This window comes from Lolium perenne, chromosome 5 (assembly GCF_019359855.2).
Source record: "Lolium perenne isolate Kyuss_39 chromosome 5, Kyuss_2.0, whole genome shotgun sequence".
Classification (NCBI taxonomy): domain Eukaryota; kingdom Viridiplantae; phylum Streptophyta; class Magnoliopsida; order Poales; family Poaceae; genus Lolium; species Lolium perenne.
Window position 1 is genome coordinate 11,993,365 of NC_067248.2, and position 25,722 is coordinate 12,019,086.

The window sequence follows — 25,722 nt, forward strand, 5'->3', positions numbered from 1 at the left end:
CTGGTTCGATAAACCTTGGTTTCATACTGAGGGAAAACTTGCCGCTGTACGCATCACACCTTCCTCTTGGGGTTCCCAACGGACGTGTGCTACACGCCATCAGTCCCTAAGGCGGAGCTTGTGAGTGGATAGGGGGAGGCCGAGATAGGTTTAAGGGAAAGAAGAGACAGCACACCCGAAGGTGGTTGCCATGTAAAGGGCACTATCCTGGTCCATCTAGATGGGAACGAAGGTACTTTTGTGGAAGTTAATGGTGAGCCCGGTGGACGCAGAGAAGTCGTCGAGGACTTTTTTGAGGTTCGCGACGTGTTCAGGTCAGTGGCGGAGCCAGGACAACAACACGGTGTTGTCAGCTTAATGTTGTGTAGTCAAATACATGTATTTATATAAATTTCTAATTATTTTTTGCACACATTTAGCTTGTATTGTTGAAAAACTGTGTAGTCATTTGACTACATAGCTCAAGTGTGGATCCGCCACAGGTACATCGCGGATGATGATGAGAGTGTCATCAGCATACTAGAGGACAGGACAGAGGAGGTCATCCACAAGAGGGTGAAGAAGGAGGCCCTCTCGCGAGGCCTGCAGGATCATATTTTGCAAGACATCCACCATAATATTAAAGAGGAAGGAGGGAGAGGATCCCCCTGACGAAGGCCATGATGGCATTGCATCCATCTCCCAGGCACCCCCATTGAGGAGGACAACTGTTTGGCTAGTTTGGTTGAGCATTTTTATCCACTTTTGTCAGAGCAGGGGAAAATCTTTTGCAAGAAGGATGCGGTCAAGCGCATCCCAGTTGATGGAGTCAAAGGCTTTGCGGAAGTCTAGCTTAAAGACTGACGCATGAGCATCACGTTTATGACAAGTTTGAACAATGTCAGCCGTATAAACAAAGTTTTCAACGATGCAGCGCCCGGAAATAAAGCCTGTTTGGTCAGGGTGCATAAGGTATTTGATCATGAAGCCCAAAGGTAAGGCATTTGGTGTGGACTTTAAGGCAACCATTCTGGAGGGAGATGGGCCGAAAATTGTCCGGCTTGTTGGCGCCTTCTTTTTTAGGGAGCAAGACAATATGGGATTTGTTGATGGGTCGGAGGTCGGAGGTCGGAAGAGAGGTCATGGAAGCTTTTTTTTTGAGGATCAAACAGTGGGGAAAAAACCCCACTGCAATTTGACCAGGTCATGGAAGCTAGAAAGAGATTCCAAGAGGGAGTTTTTGACCAGGTCCAAATTGCGCTTGTAAAATGCAGGTCCAAAGCCAACCGGGCTGGGGCTGGAGTTATCGTTCATGGAGAAGAGAGCAGTCCAAAATGTCCTCTAGGGAGAAAGGCCGAACAGGGGTGTTGGCCTGAGGGGGGGGGGGGGTTAATGAAGTGGAAGCAGCAAGAGTGGTCCAATCTAGGGAATCTTTAGCGTGGACTAGAGTGCCCAGAAGATTCTTGAAGAACCCATGAAGGATCTCAGCCTTGGCTTGATGGGAGAACACGACGTTCCCGTCATGGTCGTCCATATTCTTGATTTGGTTCTTTTGTAGGCAACCAGACGCGCAAAGGTGGAAGTAGCGGGTGTTCTCATATCCAAGGATACAAATTTTTATATTTGCCAGTTGCTGCCAATAGGTCGCTTTATCCGAGATTCTCTGGCTGAGATTACCTTTTGCGAGAAAGCGGAGGCGAAGCTCCAAGTCTGACAGGTTTCTAATCTCTTCGAGCTTTGGAAGGAAGGAGATGATAGCGTGGCAGTTGAGGAGGTAAACGGCTTGTAGTTTGCACGCCCGAGCCCACGCACGAACTTCCGACCTGACCCGTTTAAGCTTGAGGCAGAGGCGTCCCACAGGGGAAAGGTGGGAGTGGTTATGACCAACACTATTCCAGTTGGTAGTGACAAGATGGGCGAAAGAGGGTTGTTTTAGCCAAGCATTTTCGAGCCGGAAAACCGTGCTCCGAGGCACTTTTGAGGTATCAGCCAGATGAAGGGGGACTTGGTCAGACGTGGGTCTGGCCGAGGAGGTGGGAGTCGAGGAGGCAGAGGAGGGTGCTAGGCTCGCCAAAGCCGTCGTGGTGGTGTGGTGATCTCCCTCGGCCACATAACAAGAGGTGCCAGGGCAGGGGCAGAACCCGCAAGAGACTCGCGGCTGCCCAGAACCAAGGCTTCGGCTGCAGCGAGGGAGATGTCGCTGCCACCAGGCTCGGCGGAGCTATGAGGGAGGATGTCGATGGCGAGCAGCGGCTGTCGCTGCGGACCAATGAGGGCGATGGAGTTGAGAAGCCCCACCGACGCAGTGACGAAGTTCACCACCATCAGGCCCTTGGAGCCCGAAAAGGAGGCAGCCTTGCGCAGTGGTAGCCGGTAGGTGGCATGCTCGCCCAGGGAGCCGGTGACCGTGACGTCGAAAAACACTAGGCATAGCCTGACGTGAACGCTGGAAGGCTTGGAGAGAACCGGTCTGCCATTGACGGACGGCAACGGAGGAGCATTGGCCAGGGCCCTGTCCACCATTGATGCTGCCGGAGCAGTGCTGTGGGGAGCCCCATGCGGCACCTGCAGAGGAGGCACACCAAGGGCCTCTTACTTGTTAGATTGACACCCCACTAGTAGAAAGCAGGCCTATAGCACCGGTTCGTGACCGGTGCAAAGCAATCGGCACTAAAGGTCACCCCTTTAGCACTGGTTGTGTTACGAACTGGAGCTAAAGGGGTACACGTGACGCCGGCCGAGCGCCCGGGCGGGCTGACCTTTAGCACACGAACTGGTACTAAAGGGTTTGCCGCGGCATGAAAATTCCCCAAAACGATATCGCGGCAGAACCCACTACCGGTGCCTTTTTTCTAATTATTTTCCACTCCCTCCGTTTTTCTATTTTTTCATAATTTCTAATATTTTAGTTATTTGACAAGTTTAGTCTCTAACTACACTTAATCTCTAGTCAAATTACTTAGTTGTGGTCAAATTTCCCACCCATCTTCCCACTACTACAGTACTAGCACGCTTAACTTCCTAATTTCTTTCCATCTCGTTTCCAAGTGTTTCGCGCGCATGTTATTGATACTAGTATCATATCAATCTTTTTAACATGTTGGATATCACATTTCTTTATTATTTAAATTCTAATAATTCTATTAATAAACAAATGTAATGATGTAATAATAATCTTGAATAAGTAATTAAATAAAAACAAAAAAATTGATTTTTTTGCAAAACTTGAAACCTAAATGGTTAAGTAATAGTAATCTTTACGCAGGAATAAATTATTAACTTGTTTTTTTTAAATAATAAAATATATAAAATTCTAAATTTCTCGGAGGGTTGGTAGCTGCCGTCAATTCTCTTTATTTCTCAAAATCCCAATTTGTGGTGCAACTCGATATACAAAAAACCATGACCTTATTTGTTGCGTGTATATAAATACACGGCCTCTTTGTAAGTGTAGTTTCCCCAAAGAGCTGGCCAAGTGGCCGCACTTCGCTGAGGTGCTTCGCACCTTTGCGCAGGACAAGGAGGCCAGGCGGGCGCGCTAGGACGCCGACGCCTGGGCGTTCATCGCCATGGCGCGCTAGCAGGAGGAGGCCATGCGCCATGCCGCGCTCCGGGAGGAGTAAGAGCGTCATTTCCGCTTGAAGCACGAGGTGGACATGCAGGTGGCTGCGGCGGAGCAGCGAGAGAAAGAGGCGGCGCAGCTGGCACGCCTGCACAGTCTGGTCAGCCCTCCGGACCCGCGGTCGGCCTGAGAACGGGCCCAGTTGTCGCCATGGCTGAAATCCCTGGCGCGCTCCGGTATCTCGAGCCGCAGCAGCGCCTCGCCGCTTGGGGGCGTCATCGTCATAGACATCGACGACCAGGAGGACGACGGCGACGAGGACTTCTACTGGGACTAGGGGCGCGCTGGCGGCCACGGCCTCCATTTCTTTAGTTATTTAAAAGCCCATATAGGACTTTCCTTTGTATAAATTTGCCCAAAATTGGGCATATGATTAATGAAGTATAGTATAGTTTTTATTTTTTCCTCCTTTTTTTTGTTGAAATTTGCGATGCATCGGTGCGTTGGGGCGCACGGGCGATCCAAACGGACTGTCGGCCACCACCTCATGTCCACGTGTCCACGCGGCCACCTAAACGGCCATATCCGAACGCCCGACATGTCTAGTTTAGCTCTCCGCATTGGATATGCCCTTACTTTCATCGGTAACTCCTTAAAAAAACTGTTCCTTTCATGCAGAAGGACATGGGGCTAAAAGGTTAGCCTGTTTAGTTCAACACCTTCTTCTTCTTTTCACCCAATTTATAGCCGATTGGGCGCTACTTTTTGTTGTGCTGTCAAAAAGGGGCCCGTTTTTCCCTAAAAAAAAAGGGGCCCGTTTACGTCGTGCCCATCCCATGGAGCGAACGGGCAGAATAGGCCCGGCTAAATATGCTGTTAGTAAATGTTGCTCGAGAAATTGTGTTAACCAATCAAAATGCGCCGTACATTTTGGAATCAGAGAGATCCCAGCTTGCAATTGGTGCAATCCACAGAATCTTATCCTTTCATGCATGAAATTACTAGTTCGACAGCTGCATGTGCAAGAAACGGACCAGCGACACTGGCCTGGATCTGAAATTCTGAATTGAAACAGGAACATATAACGGACCACGGTGCAGTACGTATTGGATCTGACATCTGATAGCTAGGCCTTAAATAACTCATTATGATGCAGAGGCAAGTTTCAAGAAGCCAGCTAGAGCAAGCAAACACCAACCGCGCGTGCACGGTAACAGACAGCAGCTTGCCACCGACGGCCATGGTTGCTGGTCTAGAAGAAGGCGTGTCTAGCTCCGGCCACGTCGGCCCCATGCCGTTCAAGGACTTGGCCGGCGTCCAGGAGGAGGACGACGGGCAGGACATGTCCACCCCACGTGAAGACGATGAGTACGCCGGAATCATCTCCGCACTGCCGACCGCCACCAACCGATTCAGGGGGCTGTGTCAGTACCAGGGCGCGTGGATGCTCCACCGGACCGTCGCCGGCGTGATCTCCGTTCAGCGGCGCTTCGTCCCGCGCCCCGGCAGAGGCGACGTGCTCCTGGCCACCCCGCCCAAGTGCGGCACCACCTGGGTGAAGGCGCTGTCCTTCGCCACCATGGCACGCGCCGCGTACCCGCCCTCCGCCGGCGACCACCCGCTCCTGCGCCTCAATCCGCACGACTGCGTCCCATCGATGGAGGGCCTCTTCGGCGCCGGCCGAGAGGCACAGCTGGAGGTCCTGCCGTCCCCGAGGCTCATGCACACGCACATGCACCACGCCCTCCTGCCTCCCTCCCTCGCCCACAACCCGGACTGCAAAATCGTATACGTCTGCAGGTATGTATGTATTATCAGCTATTACTACCTCTGTTCTTCTTTAATCAACGCGGCTGCACGCTAGCTAGGAAAGCATACTTGCATGTCCGGGCGCTCAATTAAATACGAAAAGAGGAAGTACTAGCTAGTAGTGAGAAGATGTTACTGTTAAGGTGTCAAGGAACCGACTATATCAGCTGGTTCTAGTTATCATTGCTAGCTAACTAGAAATGGGATATCGATCGCGTGCAGGGAGCCCAAGGATATGATGGTTTCCCTGTGGCACTTCACCAAGGCCATAGTGACCTCGGGAGGCCGTACGTACTCGTTCTCCGACGCCTTGGAGTGGACATGCGAGGGCAAGAGCCCCTACGGCCCCTTCTGGGACCACCTCCTCGGCTACTGGAGAGCCAGCAAAGCCACTCCTGAAAGGGTTCTCTTCCTCAAGTACGAGGAGATGCTAGCCGATCAAGTCAGCACAACCAGGGAGCTCGCGCGGTTCCTCGGGGTACCGTTCACCGCGGCCGAGGAGGCCGCCGGCTTGCCGTTGGACATCACCAAGCTGTGCAGCATCGATACCATGAGAGGCCTGGATGCAAACAAGACGGGGAAGAGCGGGCAGTTCTTCAAGTTCCCCAATGAATCTTTCTTCAGGAAAGGGGTCGTGGGGGACTGGGTGAACCACATGACGCCGGAGATGGCAGACAAAGTCGACGCCATCGTTGAGGAAAAGCTCAGGGGGTCGGGACTCACCTTCACGTCCTGATTCCATCCCACTTGGCAAACTGAGGGTGGTTATATCCACTTTCTATATATATGTATCAACTTTTCTTGGTTATTTCGGTAAGCTTATGGGTGACATCAGCCTTCTCTTATGTTTGCCATGTCAAATTTTTACTTAGTTGGAAGGGAGAAAAATAAATCAAGAGAAGTTTGTCTTCTCTTAGCTAAGGGTTGATGTCTTGTGAAATAAGAGAAGGTTGTTTTTTCCATTATACCATTTATCTTCCCTTAGCAACACAATCTCCCGCTAAATTTAATTATTTTTATTTATTGCTAGGGATGAGAATAAAAGATAATGTATTGTACATTTATACTTATTATTTTCTCTACATGATGTGGGCAGGTAAGAGAATGCATGCATTTTCTACCATTATACATGCCCTTATGTCTTTCTGTTGCGTTGGACCTCACTTTCTCTTTGGCATGCTGGGAGGTGTCGTCAAGGTCTGTACCACAAACATTTCAGTGAGGTCAACAATGTTTAGAGGTATCCTAGCAAAGGATCCATGTATTTTCATTAAGTATATTTGCTCGGCTGCATGAATGTTGAACTTTTTTTCATCCTTAGTGGAAAATTGATGCTTGTTAGTAAAACTGCTGAAAAGGGATATAAAACTTCTCGTAAAAATATGGGACATGCCCTAAATGCTTGTAAACTTATTGGTTTCAGTCCTGCTGCTTGAAAACGCTAGCTATCATGCAGGGATCGCGTCCTGCGCCTCCCCGCTCGCCACACGTGCGTGAGTCATTTTCTAGAGAACCAACGTTTATGCCCAACCGATTTTTCCTCCATACGTTCTTCATCACTCCATTCTCTTCCCCCCCCCCCCCCCCCCCCACCCCCCCACGAACACTACCTCCAGTCCTCCACCGGCCAGGCACGCGCAAAACCAAATCTTCTGGCGAACGTCCTTGTTCCACACCGCCACACTCCACCACGTGGTGCTCTGCTCCTCCACCCGGCGCATGCGCCAGGTATCTCCTTTTGACCTCTCTCTCTCTCTCTCTCTCTCATGGACGACAACATGGAGGTGCAACGCCTATTCCACCAGTGACGACACTGCATACTTGGAGCATCCACTAGTCTGCCCTGCCAGCGACCGGTGAGGTGGCATGCAGTCAATGTTTGAGGAGGGTCTACTTCAAAGGGGAGGCCTGCACATAATGAGGGTGAGCGCGAGCTTGCCGCGCTGCTGCCGGCCGACTATGACCAAGAGATTGACACTTTGTATCCGATGAGGGAAAGCTTGAAGCTGAGCTTGGTACTGGAGAAAGCTCACCATGAATCGAGCAATGGGTGGAAACGTATAGATACAAGTGAGCAGAAGCAAGTATTATGATAAATTTTCTTGGTACCACAAAGAGGATCGACCGCCGCTACACTGTTCTTCCCACCAGGCACGCACGCACACGCTTCCTAAACTTACATATATATATTGCTCGAGCTAATAATATCTTTGGTCCTACAACTTGCTCATCATGTGATGATTTGGTCCTACAACTTGCAAAACCTGCTGCCAATTCCTACAACTTGCTAGTCATGTGAAATTTTGTTCCTCAGTCAAACAAAAGCTGACATGTGGCATAACCGATTTTGCAGATACACCCCTAATATTCTTAACTAGCACATAGGGACCTTGGTGCCATCTTAGATGCGGGTCCCACATGTCAGTGTAGACAGCGAAAATAAAATTTAATGTGTGCAATGGTGAGGGGTCACACTCTTGACCACGGGCTAAGCATTAGCTCACGTTTGCCCCTACACCATGGATAGTATACATGACATAACTAGGAGGCCGCTCTATTATACATAGAATGGATGATTTTTCACCTTTGACGAGAAATGAAACAACTCAATTTTTTTTTCCTTTGGCAACACGCGTGTTTTTTTTTGGCAAAATTGCACATTACTTAATTTAAGAAAAATGATGGATGCGTGTTGTCATTTTCTCTTTATAAGATGGATAGGTGTAGTAATTTTTCATGAAAGCTTTTGTGCATCTATGCTAGCCAATTTATGAACATAGAAAAAAATTATTTCATTAAATGATACTTGGGTAGAGAGTGAAGTACAAATGCATGACCCTTTGCGGAAATTCAATTTGGCTCACGGTGCATATGCTACTTCGACCTAAAAATTGTATTTGGAAGTTTCAAAGTTTTTTACGAAATATTTTACATATACATCTTCATAATATATGTTTGTTCGCCAAGTCTCATGAAAACCCAATATTTTTTTGTGATCTACGTACAAAAAGACGCAAGCCCAGTGGAAGTAAACGAGCTATAGAGGTTCTAACCAAAGCTACCCCTAGTTGTGAATTAACCCACTACCAATGACTAGTGAAAAGAATTTATAAGTTCACCAATGAGATGACCACGATAATGATTTTGCAGAAAATTGTGCCCTAACATGGATTTTAAGTCCATATCACTAACCCCATCTTCATCCCGCTCGGCCGCATTCCAAAAAAAAATGGTAAGCAGGATGCTGAGGCCGGGATGTCGACTTTCCCCAATTTTAGAAATCCTACACACTCCAACATTTAGCTAGAGAAAAATAACAATTGACACAATGCAAACAAGATACATTGCTGATATCGTCTACGTCCAGTGTTCCACCAATTGGCATGGTTTGAAAGATCGTGTACCCGAGGTAAAAAAAAGCAGAAAGTGATATGGGTTTGACTAACACTGACTAATTAACGAGGCTGTATTTTTTGTGAAACTCAGTGAAATAGTCATGGAGTCAACAAATTTCCCCCGCTCTACCAACACGTTTTGTCCTTGAGGTACAAATTTTGCTCAAGAAGAGGAGCCTTCATTCGGGTGGCAATTATGCCGCATATTGTTGGAAAACAAAAATATCAAAAGGTGTGTGCTTGAATATGCAATACAGTATAATAAAATATCCAAAATTTCCTTATTTCCGTTTTACCTCCCAAGACTATGCCTTTGAACACCCCACCTTACTAATAAGATGGAATACCAGCACCACCTTTACAACACCAGCGGAAGGAAGCAAGCCCACTGCAAGAAATCTGTGAGCGCTTAAACTAAAGCGATTTTTTTTCTAGCAGCGCCGACCTACCGGTCAAGTTTTCGCCATCCATTTATTCCTTGTGATTCGCGCTACAGAGGACCGCGCGATTAAGTTTCAATTTCTGTAACTTAGTTTGTAACTTAATAGTGCGTGGGTCTGGATGCACGAATCGCGACGTTGTTTGAGCGGTTGATGTTTGACCGGTTGGCCACAACACTATTAGAATTGCATTTCCGGTTCCCTACACAAGGCTACTACAAGTTGTGAACTAATCTACCACAGAGGACTATTGAAAATAACTTCTCAATCACAAAAAATAGTGGGCCTGTGCATTGAATTAATCAAGTTCTAGTTTCATGAATCACATTTGCACGTGCAACCATCTTCTAAAACCTAAAACATCAACATTATAAAAGTGAGTTCAAAGTACATAAAGAGATAGAAAACACACATGATATCACATAAAAATTGTGACAATCACTATTTGCGTATCATACATCACTTACCATCATCACACTAGGTGATCTAATTAATATGGCTCTAAGGCTACAGATACATACTTCTCATGTCAACCATGTTCATACATGTCATGCCAAAGGAGATTACGGTACCACCACATGATATTGTGCATTATAGAGATGGTATTATATATGCTTGATACTGCATTATGACTTGTCGCATGAGTGCTGGAGATGTTAAAAAGCTAAAATGACTGCATGCTTTCTTTACAAACACCTTAGAACATAGGGCACCTGACACGTAATACATAGTTAGCACAAGACTCACAAGTCCCGTTACCCGCCTGTTACCTAGCTTGTTTTAGGTGTAGTAACCACACATCTATGTCTCTTTACCAAATGAAATATGTCGCATGCCACACTTCCTTAAGCTCTATATAGTCAGTGTTTTCTTCACCTATGACTTTGCTCCTAGCACATCTCCTTTTTACCCAAATATGTTGTCACTATTTGGTTCGCCTCTTGGTTTATCATAGGAATGTGAGGTGCCAGGAAGTTTTTAAAAGCAGTGTATCTTTCTTGGGCAACTATGTTTCCAGCAACGTGATTATGTTTCCGATGAGGGGAAGCTCGCCGTGAAGATGTCGAAGAGTGGGAGCTCCCCGCCGAGCTTCACACTAGAAGAACTCACCATGAGTTGAGCAATGGGTAGAAGTGGAAACACTCATATACAACATAGTTGAAGAAAGAATTGTGATAATTTTTTCTTAGTACCACAAATCGAGCCGACTCACGCTAAATTGTTCTTCTCGCCACGACATGCACGCAACACACTTCCAGAAGTCATGACTAAACAGAACCAGATGTTGATGTGTCATCATCCGAAGTTCATAGCTGATCTTCATGCCGGTCTACGTCAATCCAAGGGCCACCACCCATCCGGCACTAGAAGCTCCAACCTGGAGCCGTCTGTGATGTTGTAGTCCGCCAGCGTGAATCCGTATCCTTGCACTTCAACCAGCTGCATCTCGCCATGGAAGAGGCGCTGCTGGTCCGTCGACAGCCCGATTCGGTCCTGGATCTTGGCCATGACGTCGTCCAGCGTGTCGCTGCTCTCCACGTCCAGAGCGACACTATCGCCCTTGCCATGGACCCAGTCGACTGGGTGGACGAAGATCTGCATCCTCTCCGAGGATCGGCCGGCGGCCAATTGATCGATGGTGTCCCGAAGCTCCTAAAAATCTTTGCCAAAGGCACGTCGATGCCTTTCTATTCTCTCTAAGAATCTCAAATTGTGTGATACAAAACACCGTGACCTTGTTGCGTGTATATATAAATACTAGGCGACCCTAACCTAGTATGCCACGAACAAGATATAGATATATCAACCGGACAGACTCAAGCTCCTAAACTAGTCGGACACAAACACAAGCACTCACCACTATGTATCCTGGCCGGGCTGAGCATGCTACGTACGGTATATGCAAGCCAACTCCAACATAAACTCCTAGGTCTTTTTTTGTGTATGGAAAACTCTATTCCCCAGCCGGCTGTAGCTAGAACCGGTCTGGGAGGGAACGTGAACCTTCTTTTTTTTTTTTTACCTCGACGTCCCTGAACTGCACCACACCACAGCATCCACACCATCACCTCCGGCCAGCGTCTTCCTGCCGCGAGCCGCCGCCTTGACCCGAGCTCCTCCACCATCACCAGATCGGGCTGTGAGTGCTTCATCCCAATGCCCTGCTCGGGGCCTCCATCCCACGACTTTGATCCCCATGGCCGCCGCAACAGTTCCGGTGAGCATGTGTCAGTGCGATGAGAGATGCACTGCCGGATCCTTTATCAATAGAGGGGAAGCTGTAGTCGATGTAAGTGTGGGACGCGTGTGTGGGCCGTGTAACGAGGCCGGGCTGTTAGGCCCATGTATTCTGGATGTAGTGACTCAATGTGTGGTCGAGGAAGATTATCGAGAAGAAAAACGAATCCGGAATCCCCTTCGTCCTCCCAACTCTCGTGCTCTTCCCCGTCTAAACCTCTCTTCTCCAATTGTATCATCTCTTCTCTACTATACTTATAAAGGCACGAAGTGCCGTAGGAAAAATAAATCTGGACCATCCATCCACTTAGATCACACGGTCCACGATCGTCTGTTCTCCCTACCTCCTTCCCCGCACGGCGCACACCCCACACTCCCCGCGCTGATTTTTAGGGATCAATTCCACCAGATTTATGTTACGTCGCTAACGAGAAGTTAATACACTAATTTTCCCTTCCTTTCCTATCATCACACGACGCCCTTATTTCCGATCCTCCCATCGTGCTTCCCCGACCACCATACCTTACCACGTTATGTGCATTAGATGCATATCGCCAAATAATTCCACAAAGGGCACGCTAAAGAAGACCATCAAACGGACTGAACCAACAATCCAATCGCGATCTGCAGTCCCGGGAGGCGATGGATCGCCGACGTCGGCAAAGGGCGCATGCAATAGATCGCTGATGTCGGCAGAGAGCGCACGCGGTGGACAAGGCGGCGGCGGTGCTGCGGAAGGTATGACGCGGAACAGCGGAAGATAAGGTGCTGACTGCGGATATCAGCGCGCTCCGGCGCGAGTTCGGCGCTCTGGGGCGCGGTCATGCACACGGCCGCCAGCCCCGAGCAGGCCCCGTGCATATAGGACTTTCAAAAGATTGTACATGCATTCTTAACATTATGTTATTCACTCTGAATATTCCAAGAAATGAATTCTATGTTTGAACGATATTTATATGTTAGAGACATGTGCATGTTAGAAACAGTATTCTGATGATTGCGATGGAATAGTGACACAGTGGAACATCCCGATCATGGCTTCAATAAGCTGAATGTTGATCCAAGGTTCTGTGAAAATTTAAACCGTGGAAGCTATGGGGCGGTGCTTCGTGATTGGAATGGACATGTAATGCCTTCGAAGTCTGTTGGTGAAACTTCTGAGGCCATTGCATGCATGCGAAGTCTGAACTTAGCTCATGGACTAGATTTCGAAGTGTGGAGTTTGCAAACGATTTCTAGATAAAACAATGTTATTGCTCATGGACTAGATTTGTTTAGTAGGATCTCGGCGAGTTGGCCGTGTCCTGTAATCAAACTATTTTAGTTTGTTAAATATAATCTGAATTCAGAAAAGACACTTTGGAAACATAGAGTTCATATAAACCATGTTTATATTGTGAAGACGTGCGTTGCACATGCACACTAACTAGTGGCGATGTGATTCTCCGTCTCACTGGGACATCACAAGTTGGTATTTGAGGCTCTTCGGGTGCAACATGTTCTAGCCTATTCGAAATGGTCCGCACGAACATGCCGCACACGCTCTAGCAGCGCGACCCAAACGGACCGACTCAGGCGGACCGACCCATCCGTGCACCAAGTTGGGTCATGGATGCGTCGGGCCGGACAACGCGCGTGTCCTCCCGGGCGCTCCCTCCAGTGGCCAGCGCGTCCTCCGTTTGGCCACCCTGGACCCTCCCACAATGGTTAAAACAAAGTGAATAGGTCACGCCGTTGTGGGCACTGACCTAGCAGACCGGACAACAACACAATTTCTATCCGCGATACTACCCAAACAAACAGAATCAGACTATCTAGATCATCATTTCTGTCTGCGGCGCTATCCAAATGCGACCTATTTTGGCCTATTCGAAATGGTCCACGCGGACAACCTCCAACATATAGTGATCGACTCCCTGTAGCAAGTTGACCAAATACCACCAAGACAGCACCAGAAATCCATATTCTACAAAAGTGAGGTCTTCGTGAAGGGAACAATGCACAAGCGCCGTGGTTGCCCTGATCATAGATCATAGGTTTTCACTGCGAAGAAAGTCTGCACTCGCAAAAATAATGTTTTCAACAAGATCATTGCCAGACACAACCAATTAAGGCCAAACCTTGTGCTTTCACCCTGGAGTTTAGACCCTGAACATCTCATGTGTTATTGTTCCCACTTACCGATGCCACCGCTCCAAGTCACGAATCACCAAACCAATTCCTCGTCACAACCAGGACTCGAATCACCATTACTAGTCTTCATATCTTGGCTTCCATGTCATTCTCCGCCCCTGACTTCACCATGAAATTAAAGATATGTCCCACGATGGCAACCGACTGCAGAGCTTTGCATCGCTCCCACTGAAACCAAATGGCTAGAAAAATACGGCTGCGCGCGACCAAATCCCATCTTATCTGGTAATCTCTAGGCATGAGTCCTAGTGAAGTTCGCAAGTGGAGCCTTCCGGAACTCAATAGTCTGGCTAGAACAATGAAAACATGTATCAATCATATCTCATATCTTCGTCTTGGCGTGACAGGGATCCTATGACCGCACCCTTTATTGAAGCCGAGCTAGTAGCCTGCACATGCCACCTATCGGCAACCTACATGATCCGCCACTCCCAACCCTACCAATAGCCCATGGGCTAGGTCAACAACGATAAAGGTGGCGACAAAGCAGGGTATGTGTGTGACTTCTTTAGCCCCTTGGTTGTAAGTTCGGACGGTTGGCAACAGTGCCCGGCGCTGTCCTCGCAAGAGATGTTTGCGATTTTATCTCCACCTTGGCTGCTGTCTACCCTGAATTCGCAGTTAATTGACGTATGTCTTTATCGACACAATGTTCGAGTGTCGTGTTTGAAGTACGTTCATGTCGTCTCGTGGTTCCTTGTGTTAGCTAGTGTGGATGTGATCCTGTTATTTAAATTTTTGTTAGACTTGGTTTGTGTTGTATTGGTGATGTTGTAGGTTCCGCTCGGTATTCTTTTAAAAATTGAGCACTCTCTTCTTAATTAACAGACGAGGCAAAGCTTTTGCCTTCATTAAAATAAAAAATCTTTAGCCTCCCATATATACCATATCTCATCTTATGGATTCTCCCGGTCTCATGCATCTCTACTTCTACTACAATAGCATGCCATATATTGTCTTTTGTTGCTTGGCTCCTAGGCTAGTCTTATTAATTTTTAGACGTATCTAGATGCTAAATAATGTCTAGATACATCTAAATTTGGATAAAATTAAGATAAGTTTTGTAGGATGGAGGGAATATATGATCTATTAGGACAAAATTTAGTTTAAACTACTCCGTGTATTATGAGCAAGATTCCGAAAAATAAAGAAATGGAATTCGTTGTGTCTAGTGGCTGGCCGAACAAAAATATCTCCCTGTCGGGTAGTTCAGCTCGCCTCACCTACGCCGCCATGGCCGCCGCCGCCGCCGTCGCCCGATGCCTCCTGCTCCGGGCATCGGCCCCGGCGCCGGCGCTAAACCCGATGGACGGCGCTAAGGCCCCTGCCTCCATCCCCACCTCACTCCATGTCCGCGCAGCCGGCCCCCGGAGCTCGGCCCGCCGTCTCTGGACGCCGCCGCTCCGGTGCACCTCCCCGTCCTCAGACGCCCCCGCCGAGCCTAAGCTCGCCGTGCTTCTCGAAGTCGAAGGGTCAGGCCTCTAATAACCCCGTCCCCTTTTTGCTGTTTGGCTCTTGGATTCTAACACTGCTCTGCTTCGCTAGCAGTCACTCCTTGGATCCCCAAGAGCAGAGATTGCTGTTACTCATCTGGTTACAGTGATATGGCAGGAAATAATTATGGGATAGAAGGATGCAGAGCTTGCTCTGTAAATGTAGAAAGAGACATAGATTGATATGCAAATGTAGAAATATGCAGGAATTACTAGTTATCTGGATGCTAGTAATCAATGCGGTATCTGGTTATTGTGAATGCGCTATCAGTCGATTAAAAATGCGTCGTGTTTCATTCCTTGTGAAAATACCAGCGATTGCCGCACAGATTGATTCCGTTGAGGAAATGCGTTTCCTGTAAATGTTGTGGTACTCCAATAGTGGCTCTGCTTGTTATCGGTGTTAATTTGACCAGCAAGTCATGCCGTAGTTACTTGTTTGTGTTATGGAAGGAAAACCAGCGCCAAATAATTGGCACGCCCCTATTTTGGTAAGGCTCGCGCAGGCACTATCCAAACAGCCCTGTGGATCCCACATCAAGTGGAAGACATCCTCCACACTGAATTCCATTTCTTTTTATTTTGTCGTAACTAGTTGAATCCTCCGTAAATATGGAAAGTGGCAGGAATTAGTAGTCTTCCTGTTGCTAGAAATTGGTTCCTGCATCTGGTTGTTTTGATTTCGCTATTATGTCGATTTTGAAACACATCATGTCTCATTTTTTTGTGCAAATACTGGCAGTAGCTTTTTAGCTTGATTCTGTTGAGGAGAAGTTTTTCCTGTAGGGGACACCTATACCTGGTAGCTACAAAGTCTGTGGTATTTCAATACTGGCTTTGGCTTTTATGTGGTACTAACTTCTTTGGGGTTACTTGATGAGTACTGGTATCTTCGTTTCTATCCTTTTGCAATTCTATGGGGTTGCTCTTTCTGATTGACTTATCTCTGTTTCTTTCTCCCTCCAGAGTTCTTGCAGATGTCTACCGCTTCGGCAGTCGCCAAGCGTTCAATGTAGGTGCGGACAATGTAAATATACATCTTTTCTTAATGTCCTTACGAAGCAATGTTCCATTTCTTTGATACTTCATTTTCTCTGGCTTATGCAATGCCAAGATTTAAGTGAAAAAAAATATGAAATAGGTAGGCAATGTGGCAGCATAAGTGTGCATTATTTTTCTATGCAATAAGTGTTCTCTATAGAATTAAACATGTAGGAGTAGGAGTTCAACATAATACAAATGTATCATGCGCAAGTTTGTATTACCCTTATTTGCCATCTTGTGTTAACACTGTCCAATTTTTTCTTTGATCAGCATTTCAAAATCTTGGCCTAGATTGTGCGAATTGGACAGAGCCAATATATGCTGATTTAGTGAGGTTGGTATTCAATTATTTAACCTTGCAGGTATCATAGATTTGAATATACTCCCTTGTATTTGTTCCATTTCGTGGCTTATATGTAATTCTTATCTGCTCCTTAAACGTATGTTTGGACTTGGCTGCATCAGATATTCACCCGATACTATTTATACTTCTCATTTTCCTAAACCATCATAGTTTATTTTAGGAAAGCTAGCGGCGACGAGGAAAGGATGGTGGTGCTATTCTTTGACAGGGTACTCTCTATTTCTTCTCCCAACTGCCTTTGTTGGTCAAATATGATTGCCTATTTATTTCTTGTGTACAACATAACTGTTATTTATGTAAGGTAGTGGTCTGAGGTTTACTATTTGCATTTTCGTATGGATGGAAACATTAGAATTAAATTCATACTCATCTTCGTCACCCTTTTCTACGTTAACGCAGATTGGTTGGCCTACATCTTTGCCAACTAGTGAGAAGGGGTCATTTACAAAAAGTGTTCTTCGTGAGAAGGTATATATATATTCTGCCAACCATTTGTTAGAAGCTTTACTTCTACAAATGCACTTACAATGAACTCAATTTGATGCTTGATTTCTAATTTAATATGGTTCTTGATTCAGTTTATGAGTTTATTTTCAACATTATTAAATGTTTCTTTCCTTCTTGCTTTATATTAGAACTGAAATATCCTTACAGTGGTTTCTTTATGCATGATTCTTTTCTTAGTTGAAAGCTTTGGAAAAGCTCTCTTCTACTGATGCCTTACCGCTGCGGCCTGGAGTTGAGAAGTATGTTTGCTATTTGCTGTTTATCTCTATTTGTTGCAAACCTTTCCAGTGTAAGAATTCCAATATAGTTTGAGCTATGATTGATGGGGACTTTCAGGGTCATCATTAATTAATTGTAAGAAGTCATGATCATAGCAGCTGGTATGATAGGTAGCTCTTTTTCCATCGCACAAAATTTGCAAGAAGTGTGGGTTGTTGTATAAACTGAATTTATCATTGGTATTTTGTTTTTGTGTCGTACACATATTGCATTAAGTTATCTGCAATAGGATTATGGTCATAACGTATTTAATCAGCAGTTTCTACAATAGGATTGTGGCATGCTTTAATGTCAATAAGTAATATATGTCCTTATTACAATCTTATGTATCCATTTGATCAGTTAATTGTCTCTTTTCTGTACCCTGCGTTTGCTTTATGAATGACTCTATCCTTGACTCTAAGTTGCCTGATGTTTGATATGGTGTGTGAACTTATTGAAAGGTTCATTGATGATGCACTTAGTGAGGCTGTGCCTATAGCCATATTGGCAACATATGGCAGAAATGGAGAGAAGATTTCAAGGTTCGGTTTAATTATAGTTGTTCTTTTTTGTCATATTCTTTTTGGAGTGGAAAAATTCCATGTTAACATTTCCATTTCATCTCGAAATAAGACTCACACTCTGATATATGCAGCAGTGTTCTGTCAAAACATAAGTTAATGTTGTAATGATGTCCAGCAAACAATGTATATGGGTTTCTTTCCCACTGCAGATCAATAGCTGAAAAATTAGGTCCCGGGAGAACGTCAAAAATAAAGATTGTTGGTAAAGAGGAGGTTGAAAGAAGCTTTTATGGGCAGCTTGTTCTTGGAGAAGGAGTCGCTTCCAGTTTGGATGAACAACTTACCAAAGAAGCACAAAAGGCTGGTGAGCATTACTAATTTGTTCATATTTCATAGGGCTAGTACCATCCAAGCTTATTTCAACATGCTCTGTTGTGACAGCTTCTGCAGAGAAGCAGAGGGTAGCTGAAGAGGTTGCATCACTTCTAAAACTCAGTGTGGACATCAGCACAGCATCCAAAAGGTTATTAGTATCTGCTGATTAAGCATTATTTATTGCACTGGACATAAATATCTGGAATTCACTTCTCAATCACGATTCTCAGGTCTGAGAAGATAATAGCCACATTGCGAGCTGGGTCTGAATATGTCGGACGCGATGTGCAAAACTGCATCCTTGTCACTGGTAGCCAACCAAGTGTCATCGCAGCTGAGCGTATTGGCATGCCGTGCATAGTCCTTCGAAGCAGGTAACGATTTCACCTTCTTTATACTTAGCCAATACCGAATAAAGCTGTTATCTACATCTCTTGTTACCTTATTTCTGTTTGCCCCTGCCAGCCTAACTGCTAGGGCAGAATTTCACTCAGCGAAGGCCGTCATGGATGGATTTGGTGACACGGACCTAACCATATCAAAGCTACTGAGTAAGAGGTGGTCTTAATGTATATGCAAACTAGGCATCGAATATTAGTTGCCTGCCATGAATCTGTAACCGACCGACAATGTGATGATTTATGTAAACCTCCTCTACCGGAAAGAGGCTATATCGAAAGCTAAGTAAGAGGTGGTCTTAATATATATGTAATCTATTCGTTGAATGTGATTTGCCTGCCTTGAATCTGTAACTGGCCAACCGTGTGATGTTTTGATGTTCAAAACAAGGCTTTATGTAAAACCTAGGCTACGGAAACAAGGCTGTATCTGAATTTGAGCTCACGGCATGAAGTTATATGAAGCACCAATTGATTTGTGCTGTTTTTTACTTATATTTTACATTTAATGTTTAATTAACTAGCACAGTGGCATGGCAAATGCTGGGGCATCATCTTTATGATGTCAAAAATGATAAATATTTATTTTTGTCGTATCCATATTTATTTTCTCTTGTTCATTCCATTAATTCAAAATTACACATAGTTGATGTGGATATATTGTGAAAGATGTAATTGACATTTATTTTATGAATATATTATGCCACGAATAAACATTGACCATGTCTGGCTGCATTTTTTTGACGGAATTTTTCAGATGGTAATTTGAAGATAGGCATGCCACATTTCTCAAGCTGGTCGACACAAATATATATGTTTCTACTGATTCAGAATGTGGGCCAGAGCGTACGACAAGGTAAAATAAAAATCAATTATATTTATATTTATGTTCTGTTCTTAGTTTTATACTGTTTTGTGTGGTATAATTTTTTTATCAAATAAAAACCTAAACGTTAATTTTTCATTTATATTTATTTTAGAATTAGTCTGATTTTCTAATTTCTAATTTAAACTTCATTGCTTGATTTTCAAAATCGTGCCCTAGACTCGTACTGTTTGTGCTGCCACCTGATATGTATTTATAAATGTAAGTACAATCCTAGTGTGCACGTAATAACAATAGGTCCAAGTGTAGTCGAGACGTAGAGTCCTTAATTTTAGTGTGACTTTTTAATTTGGAATACACGGATTGCTAGTCTTAGGCTAGTCTTAGCTAGCACGTCACGGTTTGGATTATGTTTTACAGCACACACGGCATATCTTGAACTGTGGTGGCTCTGTTAGACATTGTATATTACTTTTAGTATATATATTTTTTGCGAATATATTACTTTTAGTATATAATAGAATAGAACAGATATTTGAACTGTTGCTGGATTGAGTTTGCTCTGTCCAATTCAGTGGCAATATATATGTCGGCTGGAGTCGTTGCCATCAGCTGTATGGCTTCATTAAAGCTGAGGGTCTGGATCCTTATGCTCCTCCGATTATGCGGGCTATGCATTTACACAAAACATTTTGTCCTATATCATTATTCGACACTGGACTCATTATGCAGATTAGACCTTACATTGCTTATAGGATCTTGGCACCAGGTTAACACTCATAAGAGACACTAGATTGAGATGACATCATTCATGTCTCTCAAGCATCAGTTCAAGGATGGCTCAGTTGGCTCGGAAGAGGAGATCCAACGGCTATAAGGCCATGTACAATGCCTGAGCGATTATCTAGACGCTTATTGAGCAGTTACTAGATGCATACAAGCGTCCACCGACTGGTAGGCATATCTTGCATGTATTGTTCAAGCGCCCAGCTCTTATTTATGCATCGATGCCAAGTAAACGACTGGGAATTGGGCAAAACTGCCAGGATCAAATTCCTAGCACCTGTCTAAGCGCTCTGCGCTGTACATGCCCTAAAGCACCAGTACATTTCATCCATCTCTCTCCGCACAATTGGCTTAGTGGCCAAAGCACAAGATGCATATACATAGCACACGGCAATCCATATTGATAAAACAAATGTGCGTACAAGGCTACAAGCGACCGTGTCACTTATTATACATAGTAACTGGACACACATACACACACACAACTATCAATCTGTAGAGTAGCAGAGCAGACACAAACACACAATTATTAGCACACACGAGTGGAACCAAACCATGGGTAGGAGGGAGGAGGAATTGACCATGAAGTGAAGGGATGGCTGTCAGTTCCTCCAGAGCCAGCTCTTAGCCTTCCATAAGGACGGGCATCTTGCCATGGCGGCGCTGTCCGTCCCTCCTGCTGATTGGTCTCCATTCTTGTTGATGTCTTGTTCCACCTCTTTAGGGACGGCTACACCATCCTCATCAAGCTCCTTCAGTCCCACCATCTTCATACGCTTACTAGCATCTCGGTCTTCGAATATAATTTTAGCTATGTTGGTGTCCTCAACGATAAAGGTGGAGAGACTCTTGAATCCCGCCACAAAGACTAGCTCGTGGCTGGTCTGGTCATGAATGTGCCGAAGCCTGACACAACTTAGGCTGGGAAACACAGCAAGGGTATTCATATCGTCCTGCCTGAAACTGCCACTTACGGTTACCTTGGCAACTTTGATGGCTATCGTGGAAAACCATGTAAGAAGCTCCTTCTTTTGTGTACTTCCCATGATACTTAGGCTCACAAGATGACTATCCTTTGGGTCCCACTCTGTTGTGCTTTTATCCTTGAAGCATTGATCAGTTGGGGGAGTGAGCATGTTGAGAGTAATTGTCAGAGATCGGAGGCTCCTTTTCAGGTCCTTGGTTGCTACAAGCAATGCCCCGAGGTGACTCTCCTTTCTGATAACCACGCCAAGCTTCTTCAGCGTAAACCGACCTGCAATGTGGTCCAGATCACGATGGTTCCGTGGCTGCACGTTGGATAGTACCTCCATACCCTCCATTTTGTCGATCTTCTCAGGGATATGGATGCTGGAAAATTGGGTATGCCTTGAACCACCCAACACACGCTTCAGCTTTCGAAGCAGGATCTTTCTTGTTGCATGCATAGGAATCTCAGTCTCCCGGATATCTAGTACCTCCAGCTCATGAAGATTGTTGATTGCTTTGGGTAGGTGGTTCGCATCTGTGTTCCTTAGGCTTAGATACTTGAGCATTAGTATCTTACTGCATATGTCCCTCAGGTACCGCCGGTTCCCCTTGAAACAATTACATTGTTCCAGATCTAGCACCTTGATCTTGGAGAACTGAGATGACTTGGGTATGTTTTTCAAGAAATCCTCCACTTTCTGGGAACTGCGGAGACGCACATCGCTGAAAATAGAGAAGTGACGAGCCCAGCGACTTGACAGGCGTTTCTCCAGAATGCGCTGTTTCCTCGCAATCTTGTCAATGAATCCATGAACTGGTTGTTTCACACGGCAGCTCTTGACATTTCCAGTAGCACCGATGGAATCAGGAGAAAGAAGGCCCTGGTTAATTAGCGCCACAAAGCATTTCAAGGCTTCTTTTACTGAACTGGACCAACTCCAATCTGTCGTGGTTATCAGCCCTTCTGCAACCCATCGCCCTACCAAGGTTGACACCCTGACCTCTGTTTCAGCAGGGAAGATAGCAAGGTACAACAAGCAGGACCTGTACCCTTTAGGTAGATCCTTGTAAGAGAAGTTGAACATCTTCGCAGCAATGTCGGGCGATGAATTTTGCGTGGCACGCAAGTTGTTGAGTAACTTACGCAGCTCTTCATTGCTCCGCTTTGGTTTAGCGTGGAATGTGTGAACGAAGAGCTTCATGGAGAACTCGTCTGGCTCATACTCGTACAAGATGCTCCGAAGAAGAATCTGTTGGCTGTCTTCTTCACGCAGGGGCTCTTTTGTGCTCTCGAGAATGGTGTCGAGGTAGCGCCCAACAAGAGGATATTCTAGAACCTCCAACCGAGGGTAGCAAAAATCTTCCTTATTCTGATGCTGAGTTGTTTTTGTGGCCACAATCATAGCACCAGCGATGGTGTTGCACCCCAGCCGGCATAGAATCTTCATGGTCTCTTCCCATACTGCTACATGCTTGTTATCATCGGTTTTGAGGATGATCAGGATCCTTTTAGTATTACCTCCTAATTGTTCTTGAATCTTGTCCACGATTCCTCTTATCATCAGCTGAGCTAAAATCTTGTACTTGATTTCTAGTATCTTCTCCTCTGTTTTATCGTGAAAACTCTTCTCCTCTGCGGATTTTCCAAAATCAGCTTCCGAGCCTTGGGCTGCAGGTTCACTGCTCACTCCGCCAGAGTAGTTGTCTAGCTTCTTCAAGTCACGTAGCATTTCTTTAACCCCTTCTATAATTTCAATTATTTGTCCCTCGACGGGTGTGCTAGTAGTACTAATTGTATTTGTATGGCCATTGGTAGCGGCCGCGGTGGTTGGCTCCGGGAACACCTCCTGTAGGATGTCTTCATAATCGGGCACCTGCTGATCTGAGACGCCATGTATCTGCTGATCTGAGCTGCCATGTATTTTTGCTTTAAGCTTCTTGGCAGTTTCCTCTATGATCTTCTGGTATGACGCTGCGAATTTCTTTTGGTCTTCTTTACTTGGTGTGGCAGTAGTTGATTGGGCGATGAGCCGCATGAGGAGTTGGTCTAAGGATTTCTCGGGGATTGTTTTCTCATTAAAATCAACATCCTCCTTGGATCCCACTTGGCTGCGAATACTTCTGGTGATTTCTTCAAACTTGGGGTCAATCTCCATACAACTTTGATTAAATATTTCTTCAAGTATCCCAAGTTTTTCCCGGAACAAATTCCGTTTGTACATTCGATTGGTAGTAGGAGGAGCTGTGCCTTCTCGCTGCTGCTGCTGGGACTGCTTGAGCTGATGCCAGATGTAGTACAGAATGTCCCATTCATCTAGCGGTCCATAGTAATCATAGTGCACCTTGGGGACGTCGACGACGACGATGTTCCACTCGATTTGGTTCTTGGGAAGAACCTTATCGTGATGGTGCTCGCCTGCCGATCCCTTGATGGCCTGCTTGAGATGTGTGTTCGCCACATCCCTGGCATGGCTCATGAGAGTGTCGGCATCCTTGGCATCCTTGGTATCGGGTACTAGAATGACGACGGATGGTATTGAGCGCGTGGCATCCCGCACCACCGGTCCGATCCACTGGTGTAGCTTCTCCTTAAGGTAGGTTTCATCATCCATACTCATATGGGTCATGGACAAAGTGCCCCCCTTGTGTTGGTCGTCGTGGTCGTCGTCTTCTTCTTCTTCTTCTTCTTCTTCATTGTCTGCCGTGGTCATTTCCAATAGTGGCTGTGTGGAAGAAGAAGGCCGATCGGGAGTTTTGACCTCCACGCCGTACCTCAGCCGGCGCTCGCCGATATCCCGCGCCCGTTCCTTGAGCACGCTGAGCTGGCCGGCGGCGCGGTGCTGCGCGTACAGCTTGCGCAGCAGCCAGGGAGCCCAACCGAGGTAGCGGCAGAGGCCCTCCGAGGGGAGGTTGAGGCTGGGGTCCCCCCGGTAGAGGTAGAGATCGATGCAGGTGTTGCAGTCGTTGGCGAGGATCCGGGCCTGGTTCATCCAGGTGCGGACCTGCTCGTCGTGCTCGCGGCCGGCGCTGGCCAGGTTCGCCAGGAAGCTGCTTATGCTCTCCATCTCCTCCTTGATAAACTGCACGTCCACCGCACGTCCACCCGGACGCGCCCCAGCCTGAGCGCCTCGTTGCCGATCACGCCCAGCAGCGTGCTCACGGCACCCGTCGCCAGCTCCGCCATGGCTCTCCTCTCTCTATCCTCACCTTGTTGTTGTGGTTGTTGTCCTTGTTCAGAAATACAACTGAATTGAATGAAATGTAAGTGAATGGGATGGCAGCCCCTAGCCTAGCACGCGTAGGTACATCCGGCTATGCATATGGCAAAATGGAATGGGATGGCAGCCAAGTCATTCTTTACTTTACTTTTTCCTTTCTCTCAATACCATTCTTTACTTGACTTTGTCTAAAGGCTGCAGATCGATGATGCCTTACATGAAGGTGACGATCCCGTGTAGGGACCCTCATGCAGATGGTGCATTCTTTCCTGAAGAAACGTATAGATGCTACGCAGTCCAACAAACGATCTATCGCCCTCTACAAATTACAATGCAGAAGGGCCAAGGCTGGATTGGAATGAAATGAAGGTCACTCTTCAGGCAAGTATACTTGAATTATCAGCATTCGGTGCTTCCTCCACCGATTACGTACACACTTAAGGGAAGATCACTGTACACCGTAAAGAAAAGCTCATGGCCCAAATAAAAACACGTCAGTTGGTCGTCAACCGGCATGGGAATAATCCGTAAAGATCGCACATGATTGGCGCTGAAAGTCTGTGTGCGATGAGTGTCACTGTCAGCAACCATAGGAATAATCCCTCACGATTTGAAATAGCAAAAGGCTTGTGCTTAACTTTGTGATAATTTGGATACACTTAGGTTTGATTCTATGCGTGTTGGCTCCACACTTTATTGACCCCCCACATGCCACATTTGCTGACGATGAAACTACCCTTGGCATGTGCATGTCAATTTAAAGCCGTAAAAGTATGTATTTTCAACGTTGAGTTGTTAACATGGCTCATGCAGAAAGAATCGTGTGGATCAGTTGTTGTCTTTTGCTCAATATTCATTAGGGTTTTGTCTTCCCTCCTCCTATTCCCGTCGTCTAGAAATGGGCAAATAGATCCTGTGTGACGTCTTTCCTTGCTATTGGAAAGAAAACGACGTTGTTCGAAGGAATAGCCCCCATGCGATGCTCCTGACGATGCAAATAACTAGCATGCGACACTTCTCTTAAGCATCAGTAGACAGCTTATCAACTCAAATCACATGGGCTGAGCGGGACCCGCAACTTATCCACATCAGCACATGACACCTCCGAGCGCGGGACCTACCTCTTGTCCACCTCACCGCGAGACCCACAGCTTATCCACCTCATTGCATGGGACCCACAGCTCTCAGCTAGTACAAAACAGAGCCGCCTAGCCCCTGCGCCGGAGCAATCCCCGATCGCTGCATCCTCCTCTGCATCCTCTCCTCCCCCCTTCTTCTCCGACGACGACGAACGGCAACACCGATAGACGATGTCGAGCTCCTCTTCCGCCTCCTAGCTCA

At 46.1% G+C, this 25,722-nt stretch overlaps 2 protein-coding genes and 1 pseudogene across 2 annotated transcripts; 2 read left to right on the top strand and 1 right to left on the bottom strand.

Annotated features, from left to right (window-relative positions):
• Positions 1-4,668: 4,668 nt before the first annotated feature.
• LOC127298964 (cytosolic sulfotransferase 5) lies at positions 4,669-6,334 on the top strand. The gene is made up of 2 exons (XM_051328831.2): positions 4,669-5,341; positions 5,573-6,334. The coding sequence occupies exons 1-2, from the start codon at positions 4,689-4,691 to the stop codon at positions 6,084-6,086; spliced, it is 1,167 nt and encodes a 388-aa protein (XP_051184791.1). The 5' UTR covers positions 4,669-4,688; the 3' UTR covers positions 6,087-6,334.
• An 8,417-nt stretch (positions 6,335-14,751) lies between these two features.
• LOC127298962 (CBBY-like protein) lies at positions 14,752-19,077 on the top strand. The gene is made up of 11 exons (XM_051328826.1): positions 14,752-15,088; positions 16,076-16,125; positions 16,424-16,487; positions 16,678-16,726; positions 16,917-16,985; positions 17,202-17,263; positions 17,747-17,827; positions 18,019-18,173; positions 18,251-18,332; positions 18,415-18,558; positions 18,650-19,077. Exons 1-11 carry the CDS (start codon positions 14,769-14,771, stop codon positions 18,750-18,752), a joined length of 1,179 nt encoding a protein of 392 aa, XP_051184786.1. The 5' UTR covers positions 14,752-14,768; the 3' UTR covers positions 18,753-19,077.
• Positions 19,078-20,660: 1,583 nt separating this feature from the next.
• On the bottom strand, positions 20,661-24,496 carry LOC127298960 (uncharacterized; annotated as a pseudogene).
• Between the last annotated feature and the right edge of the window lie 1,226 nt (positions 24,497-25,722).

Coding starts and splice junctions, on each gene's coding strand:
- LOC127298962 (XM_051328826.1), top strand. CDS start 14,769: ATGGAATTCGTTGTGTCTAGTGGCTGGCCGAACAAAAATATCTCCCTG. Junction 16,488..16,677: donor ATATATGCTGATTTAGTGAG/GTTGGTATTCAA, acceptor AGTTTATTTTAG/GAAAGCTAGCGGCGACGAGG. Junction 16,986..17,201: donor AAAGTGTTCTTCGTGAGAAG/GTATATATATAT, acceptor TTCTTTTCTTAG/TTGAAAGCTTTGGAAAAGCT.
- LOC127298964 (XM_051328831.2), top strand. CDS start 4,689: ATGATGCAGAGGCAAGTTTCAAGAAGCCAGCTAGAGCAAGCAAACACC. Junction 5,342..5,572: donor AAAATCGTATACGTCTGCAG/GTATGTATGTAT, acceptor GATCGCGTGCAG/GGAGCCCAAGGATATGATGG.